This window comes from Calliopsis andreniformis, chromosome 9, assembly GCF_051401765.1.
Source record: "Calliopsis andreniformis isolate RMS-2024a chromosome 9, iyCalAndr_principal, whole genome shotgun sequence".
Lineage (NCBI taxonomy): Eukaryota > Metazoa > Arthropoda > Insecta > Hymenoptera > Andrenidae > Calliopsis > Calliopsis andreniformis.
In genome coordinates, this window is record NC_135070.1 from 18749034 (window position 1) to 18766643 (window position 17610).

At 41.0% G+C, this 17610-nt stretch overlaps 4 protein-coding genes across 4 annotated transcripts; 3 read left to right on the forward strand and 1 right to left on the reverse strand.

Moving 5' to 3' along the window:
• The first annotated feature begins 6 nt into the window (after positions 1–6).
• On the forward strand, positions 7–4722 carry LOC143184081 (carboxypeptidase B). The gene is given in 9 exon segments (XM_076386057.1): positions 7–238; positions 309–591; positions 655–754; positions 843–948; positions 1110–1271; positions 2426–2639; positions 2750–2980; positions 3285–3469; positions 4123–4722. Coding segments are annotated over 9 exon segments (1689 nt in total). The 3' UTR covers positions 4299–4722.
• An 807-nt stretch (positions 4723–5529) lies between these two features.
• Positions 5530–10601, forward strand: LOC143183461 (transmembrane protease serine 9-like). The gene is made up of 15 exons (XM_076384991.1): positions 5530–5548; positions 5592–5863; positions 7626–7894; positions 8030–8336; positions 8421–8573; positions 8711–8759; positions 8849–8871; positions 8928–8981; positions 9037–9088; positions 9130–9167; positions 9214–9412; positions 9516–9828; positions 9904–10219; positions 10284–10449; positions 10564–10601. Exons 1-15 carry the CDS (start codon positions 5530–5532, stop codon positions 10599–10601), a joined length of 2268 nt encoding a protein of 755 aa, XP_076241106.1.
• On the reverse strand, positions 10505–14444 carry LOC143184041 (carboxypeptidase B). The gene is made up of 7 exons (XM_076385979.1): positions 13924–14444; positions 13479–13673; positions 12116–12238; positions 11778–11911; positions 11403–11578; positions 11085–11313; positions 10505–10985 (listed from the first exon to the last, which is right to left on the reverse strand). The coding sequence occupies exons 1-7, from the start codon at positions 14222–14224 to the stop codon at positions 10623–10625; spliced, it is 1521 nt and encodes a 506-aa protein (XP_076242094.1). The 5' UTR covers positions 14225–14444; the 3' UTR covers positions 10505–10622.
• A 409-nt stretch (positions 14445–14853) lies between these two features.
• LOC143184042 (peptidyl-prolyl cis-trans isomerase, rhodopsin-specific isozyme) lies at positions 14854–17069 on the forward strand. The gene is given in 6 exon segments (XM_076385980.1): positions 14854–14879; positions 14881–14953; positions 15776–15980; positions 16061–16263; positions 16320–16462; positions 16823–17069. Coding segments are annotated over 6 exon segments (753 nt in total). The 3' UTR covers positions 16926–17069.
• Positions 17070–17610: the final 541 nt, after the last annotated feature.

Here is a 17610-nt window from a genome sequence, read left to right on the forward strand (position 1 = left end):
CGCGCCATGGCTGTCGACGTCGAGTCGATCCTGTGCATTGTGTGCGGTTTCTTGCTCTTAGCCGCGACGAATCGAGCAGACGCGAGACCACAGCGCGCCGATTTCGAGTTTCCCGTGCAAGCTTTTAACTACTCCTCTATTGAACAGAGGGAATGGTCTTTAAACGAGGAGAATCAGGGATTAAATAGGTTGGTGTTGGTTGGAATTACTTTTTAGATTAATAAGTTTGAAATTATCAGTAGTGTAAAAGATACTAGCTCTTTTATTAAAAAGGAGATTGTGGGCTTGTTTTAGGTGTAAAGAAATAGATGAATCTAACTCAAAATTGTCTAGGAATGCGGATAGAGGATTCTTTTTCACTGACATCGTCGAGTCGATGTTTTCCGCGGTGGCTAATAGCATTGGCTCCTTTATAACTAGTATCGTGGGTCCAGAAGAAGCTTCGAAGCCAAAATCCTCCAGAGTTAGTTATAAGAATTATCAGCTCATAAGGTTGTACCCCGATACGCAGAATCAAGTAAACGAACTGAGAGATCTTATGAATACCGAGCCTGAAGACATCAGGTTCTGGACGCGACCACTGTATAACAAGTATGTTTGCCTCCTTTCTATTCGTTTACAGTTAATTTAACAGTTTGTTTATTAATATTTTAGAACAGCAGATATAGTCGTCGCGCCAGATCTTGTTTCTGACGTTAAAATGTTCCTTAGGGATAGAGGGATCGACTTCAAAATTTTGATACCAGATCTGCAGGTAAAATATTTTTTTTAAATAGGTGTTTTATTCATAATCAGTTTATTTTTCAATTATTTAATTTAATTATCGGATACGATTTTGATAGAGAACCATAGCTCATCAGAATCCAAAAATGACAAAAGAGCAAAGAGTAGACCTCGTCACTAATCAGGGTCATACCATGACTTGGAAGAGATATCATCGATATAAAGGTAATAAAACATGCTTTTAACTGTACATAAGTTGATAGAGAAATAGCCAACACTAACTTGTTTCCTCCAACTTAATCTTAATTAACTTACTCACTTCAATAAACTTCTACATTATAATAAAACCTACTTTCACGATACTGATCGATTAATTTCATCTTCAGATATCACAAAGTACCTTGAATATCTAGCCTTCAAGTACCCAAAGATGGTAGAAGTGATAACGATAGGCCACAGCTACGAAGGACAACCCATCAAAATGGTAAAAATCTCGACTGGGCCAAACAAAGACCAAGAGACCAAGCCAGCGATCTGGATAGATGCTAGTGAGTTCAGGTTCTTCGAAAATATCCTTTAAAAGCTCATTTACCTAGTTCTCACGGAGAGATGCATGAGAAGTAGAGTGACATGTACGTGCTTGACATTCGTGCGACTCGAACAGAAAAATATGATAAATTCTGAAGCTTGAGCATTACAGTCTTTGACTTGAAATCCAGATCTTTATTATTCTTGCCAGCATCTCGCGGCATCCGGACCTTCGCGAGACTTTGCATAATAAAGTGTTTTCTTTGTGAGCGACACGTGTACATTAGGATTCATACTAGTTCTCAGAGGAAGATTCGTTCGGATTCTTGGAGGGATTTTTCGTGCTACGAGGAGAATAGAATGACCTCGTTTAGAACCTGTTAACCAAAGATGTTTTTTATTGTAATAAGTCTAGGCAATATAGTCTTAGGGAATGCAGAGTAAAGGTAACATTTTGTATGAGAAAAGTGAATTAATTTTGTCACAGAACACACAAGTTTACGAAAACTAGACATCCACTTAGAAAGCTTATACACCCAATCACTCTACGTCAAAGATTGCATGTAAAATTAACCTGTTAGACAAATAGTTAGAATCACACCTATGAATATTGGTGCCCTTAAATACCTTTCTAATATTTCCTGGGATATGTACACGTGAGAAGCATAAAACAGGAATAGATTCCACACAAACATCCACAAGTCGATATGAGATAGCACACGTACCTAACTAACCACTTCAAAGTGTCTTATCAGGGTTTTCCTAAGCTAGATTTATCTTAAATCAACGCACTCAGGATCTTTACATAGATTTTCACCAAGATACCATTCATCCGCAAGAAATTACTTTCAATTTGAGTCCACGATACAGACAAGTCATTTACAACCCCACTGAACCCCATTAACCCCAGAAATTAATCACAGGAAGCCTTAGTTATTAGAAAAAAAATACGAATATGCGTCCCAAAGCTCAGTACACCAGAAACCAGTCTCCCAAGCCAAATTCATTCCTCCAGAAAGCGCATTCCAGGCATATCTTCTCGCTCCCCTCATCGAGAAAGAAAGGGGACCACCCGATTGACAGGTTTCTAAGCACATACAAGATTCCCATCGCGTCTAGCGCGATCCTGTACCGTTATCGCCGCATTTTTCCTCGAATTATTTTTTCCCAACAGGCATGCACGCGCGCGAATGGATCAGTTCCGCCGTGGCGACCTACATCATCAGCCAGCTGGTCGAGAAGAACGCGAGCTACACGAAATTGCTCGACAACTCGGACTGGATGATCCTACCTGTCGCAAATCCAGATGGGTACGAGTACACTCACACTGGAGACAGACTGTGGCGCAAAACACGGAGCAACCACGGGGAAAGTCAGGACGACAGTCGGTAGGATGCTTCTCTGCTGGAAAGCTCTCATTCCACTGCTGTGTGATCAGACAATCTTGAGATTCTTGTTAAGAGACAGGACGACAGATCTTTTCAATGATTTTATGCAGGTCCTTCCATTCCAGCCTCCTTCAACTGGTAAATCACTACACGAGGTGGCTGTGGGGAAAATGCGAGGGTGTCGACCCCAATAGAAACTTTGGATACCATTGGGGCGAGGTGGAGTACGGAGGGGCGAGCTTGGACCCCTGCCATGAAACTTACGCTGGTCCTCACGCGTTCTCCGAGCCGGAAACCAAAGCCATGGCTGATTACATCCTGGCCAACAAACAGAATATTAGGTAAATGTGTTTGGCGAGCCTGCTTGGGCTGATGTAATGAGTGGAGAGTTGAAATGCTTCTGTGAGATTAATGAATATTGTCTTTTGATTTGAAGAACCGTGCAGAGTACTCCGAATTGAGCTTCCATTTTCATATTTCTCCATATTTGTCCATTTTCTTCCAACGATAGTCCATTAATTAATAAATACAAGTAGTTGCGTTATTTTCTAGTATCTCTACAGAAAAGTAGATTAAGAAGAGTATGTCTAAAAATTCGCATACCTTCGCAGTTCAGTCCGAACACCGACAGCTTAACTGTTTCAGAATGTATCTAACATTGCACTCCTACTCGCAAATGTGGCTGGTCCCGTGGGGTTACACGTACTCGAAGCCATCTGATTATTCGGAGCTGGCTAATGCTGCAAGAAAGGCGATAAACGCAATTTCCAAGGTTCACGGCACGGATTATCAGGTCGGCCCATCGTCTGACTTGCTATACCCCACCTCAGGTATGATAATTCGAATATAAAAGTAAATGCGATAGATAAAATAGAAAATTTTTATCCGTCTTGTTTGATAATATGCGATGATGGATGAAGCGGAAATCAAACAGTTAATTAAACTGATAATCGTTGAATGGATTTTTATGAAAGTAACTAGTCACGTTTAGCGATTAAATCGGAAATTAATAGAGAATAAATGTATAGATAAGTGAACTTTTTAATTTCTTAGATTAATTGGAAATGGGATTAAATATTGAAGTGGAATATTGGGTTTGAAGTGAAGATTTGAATATCTACTGATTTATGAAATTAGCTAATTTGGATCCTCGATATCACTAATGTCAAATATTAAAATATTTCGAGATAAGAACAAAATCTTAAAAATTGGTATACATATTAAAACATAATGCGTCGTTCGAGTTACGTCCACTCTAAATATTAATGATAACATGAAATTGGACTTCGAATTCTGAATGAATGAGTGCAAAATCAATGTTTATTTATATTCCTGCACGCATATCACAGATGTCGAGTGAAATGACGCGTGGCAATCGATATTAAAAATGATACAATTATCAACTAAGGAAGAAAGAAAGCGCTATCGAGTCCCTGATCTACTTAAAACGCTAGAACTGGTTTGATTCATTCGATTGTTCTAGGGGCCTCTGACGATTGGGCAAAGGGCGTAGCTGGGATCAAGTACTCCTACACTTTGGAACTTCGAGATCGTGGTACCTATGGGTTTCTACTCCCAGCAACTCAAATTGTGCCCACTGCAAGAGAAACTTGGGCAGGGATAAGAACCATCGCTCGTCTAGTCACTTGCAATACGTGAAATTCTTGTCAATTGAATCTGTTAAATAGAGAAGATAATTTAACTTGTCATGTAAAAATGCCCTTGCGTTCCTAACCAAGGAATAATCCAATTGACAATTCAACAATAATTATGAAGAAGAAGTGATGAAAATGTGATATCACATTTTATTGTTTCCATTTTAATAATAACAACAAAAGCTGTCGTCGAGTATGGAAACAAAAAGATGCCACGACAATTGCGACATTTCAATTTGATAAGATTCCAATCTCTCTCGCTCGTGAAAACCAGTCCACACTGAAGCTCTTGTACGCGATCAAGGTTCAATAGTTTAATCGTAGAATCTATTTGATAGAAAATTAGGGTATCTATTCTACTGATGAAATTAAAAGCGTTTGAATAGATTCTAGCTTAGATAATTCATCTAATTCAATTGATTATTCATCGTGTAAATATTGTAATCTATTGATAAATGTAAACGAAACTATAACAAGTCACTGTGTAATGTACGTAATTAGATAGAACTGAATATATTTATTTAGGCGAATTATTAGAAATAAAGAAATAACTTTTATAACCAACAGCATTTAATCTTATCATTTCTAGCCTGAATACAATACAGATTTACTTTCTGTTTTCCTTTAGTTTTAGAAATGTCAATGGAAATTTGTTTTCTATAAATCAAAAAATTTATAAGGAATTACTTTGCAATTGAATGCAATTTCAAGTCCTCAAAAAGAAAGTCACATCAATGCGATATAATGTGAATGCGCATTTTTATAAGAGCCTTGATATTATACTTGATAATTGAAGTGCTCTTGAAAATGGCAAATTATAAACGTACACACCTGCAGTAAAAATAGCGTTATCGTTTACAATTAAGAATCATCGCTAGATATCATCTCAATTTAACCATATATAAATCGTAATTTCTTCGTAGTTTGACAAGTTGTACTCGATACATCGTACAGCAATGTTGACCAAGTGTGTGCTGGCTACAGTTCTTGTGCTCCAGGGTAAGGAAACACTGCACAAATTTTCTAATACCAATCATATACATTAAATTGTTACTTTTATTCCTTAAATTCCATTCCACTAATTTTATCTGCTACACTAGTGCCGTCCACGTTGATACTCGCGAATAGATCGACTTTTTTCACTTTATCTCTAGTAATAATACCATATCAACGCTGAATAATCCATGTAGTATCAAAATTGATTCCTATAAGCTTCTGTAATCTCAAGGTATAGAATGATAATGAACGTAAAAAGTGATTATAAATTTTTAATTGTTGGCATCCCATAATTTTACAGTTTGCTGGGCTGCCCCCAACAGCTTGGTACCCCGAATCACCGATGGTGTTAACGCCGCAAAGGGTGAATTCCCATACCAAGTCTCCATCCAATGGAGTCTCCCACCTCTAACAAAATTCAGCCACATCTGCGGTGGATCCATCATCAGCGCCACACATGTCTTGACTGCTGGCCACTGTATCCAGAAATTGGGAAAACTGAGAATTGTCGCTGGTAAATACTATCTCAACCAGGATGAAGACAGCAACCAGATTGTGAATGTTGCCAAGTCCATTGTCCACAGTGGCTACAAAGGGTTAGTACATCATCTGTCTTTTGGTAGATTCGATGAATTCGTAACTCTGTTGTCAAGACACTAAACAAAAATGAGAAAATTAGTCTGCAAGTGTTTGCTCTTAATAATTTTCTGTGAATTCACAGAGGCGTAGCACAACACGACATCGCCCTGTTGAAACTGGAACATCCCCTGAAACTGAACAATTTGGTAGCCCCTGTTAAACTGCCACAGCAGAACCAGAAGCAAACTGGACAGGCTGTTCTTTCTGGATGGGGATCCACCTCAAAGAGCATGAGACCAACTCTGCCAAACATTCTCCAGAAGGCTGACGTACCAATCCTCTCGAACGCTGATTGTCTTAAGGAGCTCACCTCCCAGCCTGTAGTTGGCCAGAAACCTGAACTCTTCGACACCCAGGTCTGCAGTGGAACTGCTAGCGGAGAAGTCTCTGCTTGCTCTGTAAGTCCTTTGTTTTTTTATGATTTGAGTAGAATAATAGAAAAAGAAAAAAAAATGGTGAATACTTAAGGGAAGAATATTAAGGCAATGTTTGATTTTGCTTCCAGGGTGACTCTGGTGGCCCACTCGCCCAGATGGTTGGCAACGGTGCCGTCCAAGTTGGTATTGTCTCATGGGGTATGATGCCATGCGGATCTAGCCACATGCCTTCCGTCTACACTCGTGTTGCCTCCTATATCGACTGGATCCACCAAAACATGAAATAAATTTTCCTGGACCTTTACCCTCTGCCCAACAAAATTTTTCTGTAGACAATATAATGCAACCAAAAATTTTAATCATGGACTAACAGATTGTAATACTAGGCACAAAACAATAAAAAATAAAACTTATTTTTACAAGAAACTAGAATCTGTTCTTCATTCCATAAGAGAATAAGGATAAGTTTAGAAATTTATAAAAATGACTGAATGCACTACAAACCTTATAATTAAACAGATTGCACAATACCTATCATTAATATGTATCTTTGAAAATAATGCAATATTCTTGCTGGATCGAATCGATCAAAGTAAATCAATGCGACAGGGATTATGAAATAAATGACATCCATCTGATTCACTGTTTTTGTACTTCCACTATCTGGAAACGAAAGGATTTACGACTCGTATCTTTATGGATATTCTTTGAAATGGGGGAATTACTAAAAAATGAGTGAGATGGCTATAGCTCTTCTTATAATTTTAGTCAAATTCTATTTGAGGATACATAAGTTCATCGATTTCCGGAATTTCACAGTATAATAGTATATTGCGCATAAAGCCTAGATAAGCGAGATTCATCAATCACGAAAAGACGGATGAAAACTCTGTCGTGGTTCAAATCGTTGTTATCTGTTCATGTCTGGTAGATTTTACCTCGATTAAAATTTTTATTTTTCGATAGGGCAGCGTCATCGATAACCGACTGACGAGTATATAAGATCTTTCGGTATTGTGAGAACATCAAACCACCAAGATGTCTCCGAAGTTACTCATCTTAGCTGCCATCCTTGGAGTGGCTGTTGCCAGTAAGTCAATACTTTATTATTAAAATTACGTAGTAGAACTATTGGTGTTGTTAGTCTCGGGTATAAAAATAGACAAGTGATTATAAGTTATTTAAATTCCTTTTGCATTGTGTTTATTCCTTGTTTCTTAATTTTTTTTAAATTAAATCTTTAATATTCTAAGATATCAAATTTTATTTTCTCTCCTTCAGCCAAGCCCTACCAAGGCTTTTCCCTCCCCTTTTTGGACGGTCGCATCGTTGGTGGATCCGAAGCGAAACCAGGACAATTCCCATGGCAAGTTTCCCTACAGTGGGGATGGATCTTTGGCATGCAACACTTCTGCGCTGGATCGATCCTGAATAGCCAATGGATCCTCACCGCTGGACACTGTATACAGGCTGTGCCAGAATATGGTGACTTCGTGGTTAAAGCTGGAAAATTCAATTTGAAGAAAACCGAGAGCAGCGAGCAGGTCGTTAAAGTCGCCAAGTCGTTCGTGCATGAGAAATACCCTGGGTAAGTAAACGCTATTAATAATTATTATTCTCTTTATAGAAGTCCAGGAACTCTGGACAATCAATTACAGTACTCAAATTTAGAAGTCATTTACTGATTCTTGAATTAACTCATTCGCTCATTTATTAATTATAGAAACGTGGCTCCCTATGACATCGGTCTCCTGAAACTGCAGAAGCCTCTGCAACTGAACAACGACGTTAAACCCATCCCCTTACCTGAGCCAAACAGCGTGCCAAAAGGAAATGCCATTCTCTCAGGATGGGGATCCATTTCTTCGACGAACAATCCCATCATGCCAGACAAGCTTCAAATGGCTCAACTTCCTCTCATCGACCTCGCCACCTGCAAGAAAGCAGTCGAGGACCTGACAGGACCATCTCCCTTACATGAGACCAACGTTTGCACTGGACCCCTTACTGGTGGACAATCTGCCTGCAGTGTAAGTAATCAGATCACAAAGTCTTCATAAGATCGCAGGCAGTTAAATGAATTGTGTTTCTGACGATAACCTATTTTATTTCAGGGTGACTCTGGCGGCCCATTGGTCTTGAACAGCGCTGGCAAGACTGAAATCATTGGTGTTGTCTCATGGGGTATTGTACCATGCGGCACTGTAGGGGCACCATCTGTATACACCAGAACCTCTGCCTTCACCAGCTGGATTCAAAATATTATGGCTAAGAACTGAATTGATTGAAATGTAGATACAGTATCCTGTTAGCTAGACTGAATTTAGTGTTGAAATAAAATGAAATTTATTTGTTACTGACGATTGCCTCCTCTTTCTAACTTAAAAATGTTGGGATACCAAAGTTTGTGATAACAGCTACAATTGCTAGACTTGAAATGATAGATGATGGAAGTACTCGAGAAAATCTATCACAAACTAGATGTTCCCTCTAATCTTCGCATAATCTTATCTTAACATTCTACTTTTGGACGGAATTACAGAGGGAAAGCGTATTTTCTTAGCTGTATTTCCTAATACGCTCTCATAAGAGTGTGCTAAGTACCTTCATTGTAAATACAGTTGGAATCAGGTTTTAGTCGTCAAAATAAGAAGCCTAATACTATCACATATCAGGTAAAAACTGATCTGCCTTCAACTACGTCCATGAAACTTCACTGAAGAATTCAAGTTAGGTACAGATTCAAATGAGCAGGGAAACGTGAGCGCTAAGATTCCCAATAGCTTATAACAGGCGCCATAAATTAAATGTTTATGCCCTCAGTTAAGGAAGAAACTCAGATTCCATTCACGCGTTCCATAGTCAGTAGGGGCTTTAGGAGATGGGAACCAGTTCTGGCAGTTGTAGGAAGAAAGATCTATCCAGTTCCCTTATGGGATGCTCTTCCGCAATCGCTCTTGCCTTGACAGTGGCCGCCTAACGTGTTCATTCGATCCTGATTCCTCGTACAAATCGCGCGAAAAAATCCGCGAAATGTTTAAGTTATCGTTCAAGAGATTAGTAACAGTGATAAGCTTCGCTCTCGTGTTGTGCTCCGAAATGGATGGTAAGTGAGGACGTTTACTCAATAGTTATCAGTGCAGCTGCACCTCAATAATCTGAACGCTCTAGTGACCTTATCTAATCGGTTTTTTCTTCATTGACGAAAGAGATGATGAGACCAGCGATGTTGGCACGACGTCCCACGAGGATCGTGGGTGGAAAGGACGCGGAGAAAGGATTGCATCCTTGGCAGGTGTCCGTGCACTGGGGCGATCGAGAGAAGAAAATTAGACTGAGACATGTCTGTGGTGGCAGCCTGTTGTCAGCTGGCTGGGTAATGACCGCTGGCCACTGTAAGACCCTCGCACCTTCGAGGGGAGAATTCTTGATTTTGGCTGGGAAGTATAAGCTAGGTGTTATGGAGGACACTGAGCAAGGGAGGATGGTGGAGAAGGTCTTTGTGCATCCTGAATATGATGGGTGGGTTTAGGACACTGCTTATTTTGAGTCAAGAGTCCCATAAGAAAAAATATTTAATCCGATAATTTATTCTAGGACCGTGGCACCATATGACATTGCATTGATGCAACTAGAGGAACCATTCGACTTGAACCCCTTCGTCTCCACAGTGTCGCTACCATACCCTGACTCTATCCCTACAGGAGATGCAATGCTAACTGGGTGGGGTAGCATCGGCAGGACTCTTGCTCCAGAGAATCCTGAGATCCTCCAAGCTGCCACCTTACCAATAATCGATTACGATTTGTGTAAAAGCACGCTGGACAAAAGTCTGAAGCGGAAGGGGAGGAATCCTCTTCATCCGACGAATATCTGCACGGGGCCTTTAGATGGCAGTCTATCAGCTTGCAAGGTACATCCCTAATTTCTATTCAAAATGACTACCCTTAGTACTTTCCTATTGTCCCATTTTTCAGGGTGACTCTGGAGGACCCCTAGTCATAAAAAACGCTTTCGGTGAAGCAGAAGTGGTGGGGATCGTCTCTTGGGGATTATTCCCCTGTGGAGGAAAGAATGCTCCCTCTGTATACACCAGAGTGTCAGCATTCATCACGTGGATCACCGTGATAATGCTAAACTATAGTTAGGTACCAGAAAGACTGTTAAAATATACTTTATTCAATAAATAATTCTCACGTAGTCACTCGCCTTATTCAACGATACACAAATATACCATACATACTATAGGTCGATAAGAATATTTATACAAGATCCTCGAGAAGAATCGTCGTTAATGAAATTCCGCTCTTCGACAATTACAACGTTTTACAAGCGTCCGCGACCACCAACACCGCAGCTAGAGCCTCCTTGGCAGTGGGGATGATGAAACGTGAGGGTAGAACGAAACCATACTTCCCAGTATCTCTCAGCTCGACCGTGTATGTGTACTTCAACTTTAGCATGGCCTTGGCCCAGTCGTCGGAGCCACCGGAAGCTGGGTATAGCGTCGTGGCGCTATTTCCGACAGTGTACATGCTATTGGCGCCGCCCGACTTCCTCATCGCAGACGCCATTTCATTGCCAACCCTCTCAAGGTCGGCGTAATCAGGAGGGACGCGTTTGTCGTAGCCCCAGGGGTAGAGAATGAACTGACCATAGCTGTGGAACGACAGATACGCCTGGAAAGTGAAAGTCATGGCAAAATAAGACACTTGCTTGGAAGCTGTACACTTTAGAGGATCACATAGGCATATAAGTGCATAGGAAACTGAACCAACCTTGAAATTAGCTGCACTGGCCTCGAAGAAATTCTTGATAGCGTTGGTCTCGGGCTCCGAAAATGGTCCAGAGCCAGAGTAGATCTCGCGACAGGGATCCTTGCTGGTTCCCAAGCCTCCCCAGCGATAGCCGAAGTTCCTGTTGAGGTCTACCCCAGTGCACGAGCTACCGATTGCTCGTCTCCTGTTCTTACGCCACAAACGATCCCTCAGGAAAGTGTATTCGTATCTGTGAATTAGTCACCACAAAGTGTGGGTGTTAGTGGAAGTGGTATAATCGTAGAATATTTGCATTGTCCTTCGTCGTTAAGGACGTACCCGTCAGGATTGGCCACGGGAAGAATATAGTAGTCAACCTCGAGACTGTCGCTGTTTTCAACTAGGTAATCGATCACGTAGGTCACTGCCGCTGGTGAGATCCATTCCCTGGCGTGAATGCCTCCATCGATCCACAATGCTGGCGCGTTGGGCTTCCCGTTGCTAATTCTTAGGAGCTAGATAAAGAGGGAACAATTTTGGAGTCTTGAGTTACATCGATTAGGCAGCTAGTTTTCAAGTTTGTCTGCTGATCGAGATCAGCTGAAGGTACTGCTGGACTTCACGTTTGCCAGCTGAAGCTACTTGATCTTAAAAGTCTCAGGAAGTAACAGAGCAAATAATGTGTTTGGACTTGAAAATATTTTTTGTAACTACCTTAAGAGGTCTTCCTTCGACAGAGTTGCCAATGCTCACGACAGAGCAAACATCTGGAAACGTTTCAGCGAGATAATCAAGGTACTCGTGGATGTCCTCGAGACGATGATAGCTGGTCCACTCCATTCGATGACCTGACAGGTATTCCTTCAAGATTATTCAGAGGTTGCACGATCGGTATCCTCAAGTAATGCGTGAGAACATTCCGCTCCGTAGATTCAGAGAATAGTTGGTAAGTAGAATATTTCTCATTCAGTTTATTTCTGAAGATGTCCGTTCATGCAATAGCAAACGTGGTTCTGAATCGACGAAGCGGACTGTGCACGCGAAAAGCTCACCCCTAGAGTGCCAAGGGCCACCCACACCTGGTACGCTAGTTACAGGATAGCGAAGAGGAGGGCGAGGACGTGGGTATCTACCTCGTACCCTGACCACGACTCCCTGCCACCAAGCGTAACGAGCTAGAAAATTACTCAGAAGCTCAGTGTTTCGTAGTTAATCGAAATCGCAGCCAGAAGTTGATAAATGACCATAGGTATTCCGCTCTAATAGAACCTCGATTAATCAACTTGAAAACAGTTATATTACAGTTTCTGCTTTTTCCCATTTTTTGGTCAATTAAACGAGATCCTGCTGAAGTCAAATGATTCGCACTCAGTACAGTCTATTTTGCCTAACTCTCAATCCATTTCTATTCAGGAAATGCGACAACAGCACCTTTCCACTGAATCAGCCCATATTCTCGAGTCACGAGATCTAACACTTTCCCATCCAGAATAATCGACTCATTCGCGATTCCAGTCGAACCACGGATCCGTATTCCCAGCCATCTCAGCTCCTCGAGCGGCTTTCCAACCGGGCCAGTTGCCAATCACTGTCAAGTTTCGAGAATCGGCTAACGGGACCGCTTGAATCGACGCGGAAAGGAAAAATCGTCGGTGAATTTGTTGCAGACATGATACGTGAGAGTGGACGTAAATATAACTGTTCACGTGAATCAGCATTGTCGATGGAACCGGATCTGGGTTAGCAGGTTAAATCGCGACGAGGTTGGTAACCTCGGTCAGCTTCGACCGATCGAACTTTTCCATTGAAAACAGCCGCCAGCTAATGATCCCAGAGACTGGTGTCATTAATGAATGCCATTGCGATACCGAGAATGTGGATTACTCGCGGTTCATCTGCACATTAGAATGTCGTTAACCCAGTGGAAGTTGCAGCACGATTAATTACCACGGAACTTTGAATGGGTGTCGTTAAACGGCGCCTAACGCGATCACTTTCGAATCTGTGCACGCGATTCGTTTCTATTAGCTTTCTTCGCTACGTGACTCGATTGTGGAATAACAACTAGACAGCTGCTCGTGACCATTTGTGTCAGTGGAACGGGTGAAGTGACAAGTGAAACAATATTTCACTGTCGAACGCGGTGACTTGAACGAAAGAAATTCTATTTTGCGGTGAATGAATTTGCGCCTATTCAGGGATGAATTTATAAAAATTGAGAAAAATTCATTCAGTCTTCTTTGTCTATTTCTTTTATTATCGCTGCGTGCGCTAGTATCCCTGAAGAGGCTAAATTCATGCAGAAATGAAAAGATAGAGTGAAGAAGAATATTAAGCCAGGGAAGCATAAAACAAGCGACTTGAAAATTTTCATTACAGCGTTGTAACGAGAAAATTATAGAGTATACTGCAAACCTTTGCGACCCTCTAGTTCCAGCATCTCCTGCTCGCTGAGCACGTGATTCTCTTCATCCATTTTCTTTTGCAAGTCGTCAATTACCACTTGGTAGGTCAGGTCCTTCTCCTTCAGATAGCGAGAGACTCGGGGGATCTCCTCTGAACGAACCATTACGTCACAAGTTGTGTCGTTGCCCGTCCATAGGGAGAATACTGTGCATGACAGAAAAATGAAGAAAATTTGAGTGATACTTTGGTCAGTATCTATTATTCTTAATTTTCAGGTTTGAAATAGAAAGGAAAGCTTTACAATTGTGAATGAAATGCTAATAAAATACTAAAACATTAAGAAAACAATACCACGTTCCATTCACAAACTACTACAGGTTCCAAATCATAGTATATAACTCTCATTCCCCTTCATTCAGAATATCTCTTCCATAATTTAAAGAAGATGACTAACATCCAGACTCCTGGAAGTCCATAGCCACACTCGTCACCACGTCCTTCTGTCCATCCGAGGCAGAGATCCTCCACAACTGTGCTCCATCGTACGTGACCTTCTCGTCCCTAACCCTGACCGCCCTCTGAATCGTCTTCGAGTTCTCCGCGACAGGTTCGTCGACGATCTCGATCCAATCGGGGATAACGAACTCCCGTCTTTGTCGATTGATCATAGACCCCTCGACGGCGAGGAGAACGACGAGGACCACGAGCGTCTTCGCGAGGACGCGCGTGCTGCGTGCTGCACAGCTCTTCTCCATCCTCGATCAACTGTCCTTCGATCGTCAACGGGCCCACCTTTTATGATATTCGAGCCGGTCGACGTTCGGGAATAACGGGACTTAACGAGCGCGCCGCGAACCTCCTCGTACGCGGATCGTTCCAACTACCAGCTGAGAGGATCTTTGACCCCGCTGGCGTCGCAGGATTCGACTCGCCGCTCGCGATTGCGCTCCAAAGCCTTCGAGATTACTTGTCTGATTAAACTGTGGAGCCTCGTGGAGGGAAATGTTACAGGGACTTGATACTCAGACACAGGAGGCTCTCACTAAGTACTCGGTATTTGGAAATGTACTTGGAGGATGATAATTGTTTCGAGAGATATAGTTGAGAATTGGAAATGATAGGATCAGGGACTTTTTGAGATTTTATTGGAGAGAACAGAAAGATTCTCTGTGAGGGCCATCTGCGTCCTCGGGTCTTCAGAATTTTGTGAGACTATTTATGGAAAGGGTTTAAAATTTTAGTTTGAATATTTCGTAATCAATATTTTTCCTCATTCTCTGGAGTAAAGGTACTTGCCAAAGTGGCAAAGTGTTTTAAAACAGGTCCAATCTGCGCAAGCGTTCCAGCCAGTCGCGGCGCCTCCACGAGTGTTCGAAGCTGACTTATGAAGCTGAAACTGTCAGAGGGACCGGAGCGGTCGTAATCGTAAAGACATGAAGACCCTACTGACGATAGCCTGCTTGATAGCAGTCGCAGCTTCAGAGGTACCGTTTCACGTTTAATGTCGGAAATATCGCCGCGAATGCAGCCACGTTTTTCTGCATACCGTTAGGCATCAAGGAAATCGACGAGCGATCGTTATCGGGGATTGCTCTCTCGGTGGAAATTACAGCGTTTAAAGGATATACTTTATTCGGCGGAGTTCGAGAGATAAAAATTCAAGAGAGTGTGGTGGAAAATATGTTTGGCAAAATACTGAAGACTCTACGTGAATATTTACTTACCTTGTTACGTTTAAAAAATACAGCACTGTGAAATATTTAATGAAATATAGGAAACAGATTTGTGATATTAAGTTTAGGAAATAATTGATGATACAGGAATAAAAAATCAGTACAAGATTTTATTCATTTTACTTGATTGATTGAAATGTAGACAAGATTGAAACATAAGGATTTGTTCAGAAAGATCATTTATCTTTATTCAAAATATTTGATATCGTGATGAGTTGTCTGATGAAATTCAGACGACATATTTCAGCATAAAATCCAGATTAAGAAGAACTGAAGAACCGAAACCCTGTATAAATCGTACATGCTTTATACTTATATAGCCTACTATCATAAGGCTTCCTTCGCTCGATAGAGCACGTGTGCATTAAGTGAAAAGTTACATGACTGACGCTACTGTTCAGACTGAACATCTGAGAAAACGACATCGATTTCACTTAAAACATTAATCACTTCCTCTAATCACTTCAACAAAAATCTATTACCATCTCAAACGATATCTACAGACTTTTTCCATGCTAAATCACTACTTTGCGTTTTAGCAACCTATTTATATACTATTTAAATTTGTTTTAGGACGACAGTCTCACTGTCACCGATCAAGTGTACCTCGATATTATGATAGACGATCATCCAGCTGGCAGAATTATTATAGGATTATTTGGAGATGTCGCTCCGAAAACTACGAAGAATTTTATCACTTTGGCAACTACTGGCATCGGTGGGAAAACGTATAAAGGCAGCAGGTTCCATCGTGTGATTAAAAAGTTTATGATCCAAGGTGATTAAACTACTTAATCTACTGTAAAAAATCATTCTACGCTATCTAGACATTTCTAATCTAATTTTTTCTTCTTCTAGGTGGTGATATAGAAAACGGTGATGGCACAGGATCTATCAGCATCTATGGGAAATATTTCGACGATGAAAACTTCGACGTGGGCCACAATGGGCCCATGTTTGTCAGCATGGCAAACGCTGGAATGAATACTAATGGTTGTCAATTCTTCATCACAACCATTCCTACACCTTGGTTGGATGGAAAGCACACAGTGTTCGGAAAGGTAAAAATGAATTTGGACAATTGCCATCAAGACTCATAATGCTGTTATTTTGGTAGGTGATCGAAGGCCAAAACGTGGTTTTTAAAATCGAACAAGTGAAAACAGATGCTGACGATGTGCCAGTCAGACCTGTCATTATCTTCGAATGTGGCAGTCTACCAACCCCATCCCCTTTTACTGTCCCTGACGAAAGTTACAGGTAAATCGATTTGTAGCAGAATTGTGAGTATTCAGAAATAGCAGAGTTGATAGTGACTGCTACTTTCAGAGTATAAAGTTGATTGCTTTTTTAACTCCTAGACTATCAAAGAAGTCCTTTACTCCTTTTTTTTAGTAGAAAACTTATAGTGAGAAAATTGAATCTTGCTAGAAGTCATCAAAGTTAAGGAATATTGCATTAAGTAAGTATTGCATTATATGTACACCACGCTGCATAACATCACAACAGGAACAGTATGTAGTTTTCCACAAATATATATTTAGCAAATGCAGTTATGCACTAGATTGCAATCACAAAGAGTGCAGTGGTGCACTACAGTAATTTTTCTTCAACTTACAGTTTTTGGGCATGGCTGAAGGCAGGCTTCGTGCCATTAAGCTTCAGTTTCTTAGTCCTCGGCTTCTTCCACTATGTAATGAAACAACTAGACGTTGCATGTTAGAACAAGTGCAATTACTTAAACGAAATTCCAATTTGAGTACTGTACAGAGACATGTAGAGATGGTTGCACCTCGAACTTGCTTGCTTTCTCGGTACGGCAGGGACATCATGATCGATTCGAAGAACTGGAAGCGACATCTAACTATAGATCCGGCAGCTCATTATCACACGATAAGAGCTTAACACCTTTTCATCGTTTTGGATTTTGGACTAATTCTTTCAGGATGACAGGAAAAAGGAGGTGGTTTTTTAATTATTATTATAATCATTAATGTATTATACAATTCTATCTGTAGATTACCAATAAAAGAAGAATACTGTTACTGCACTGGTTATCACTGATTTCTCAAACAATTCACAAGTCTCCTCCACTTGCTGCGATGACTTTGGAGCGAGCTAAGTTTAGGAGTACCATATTGACCAGACAACGCAAACAGAATCCTTAATGAAGCCGCCTTTCATCAATCTTCCCTACATAAAACCTCAAGAAAACAGGCCAGGTTACTCCAACATATCAGTCAGCCCATCAGGATGAACAGATACTCCAGAATCCCATTCTGCTACAGTTGCTCCAAAGTTTCATCTCTGAGTATAGCATAGAACCGATTGTTCAAGGTCCTATTGTGCTCCAACACAAACTTTCTCAGCCAACAGCCGGCTGCACCATCACAATACCAAACAGTGCC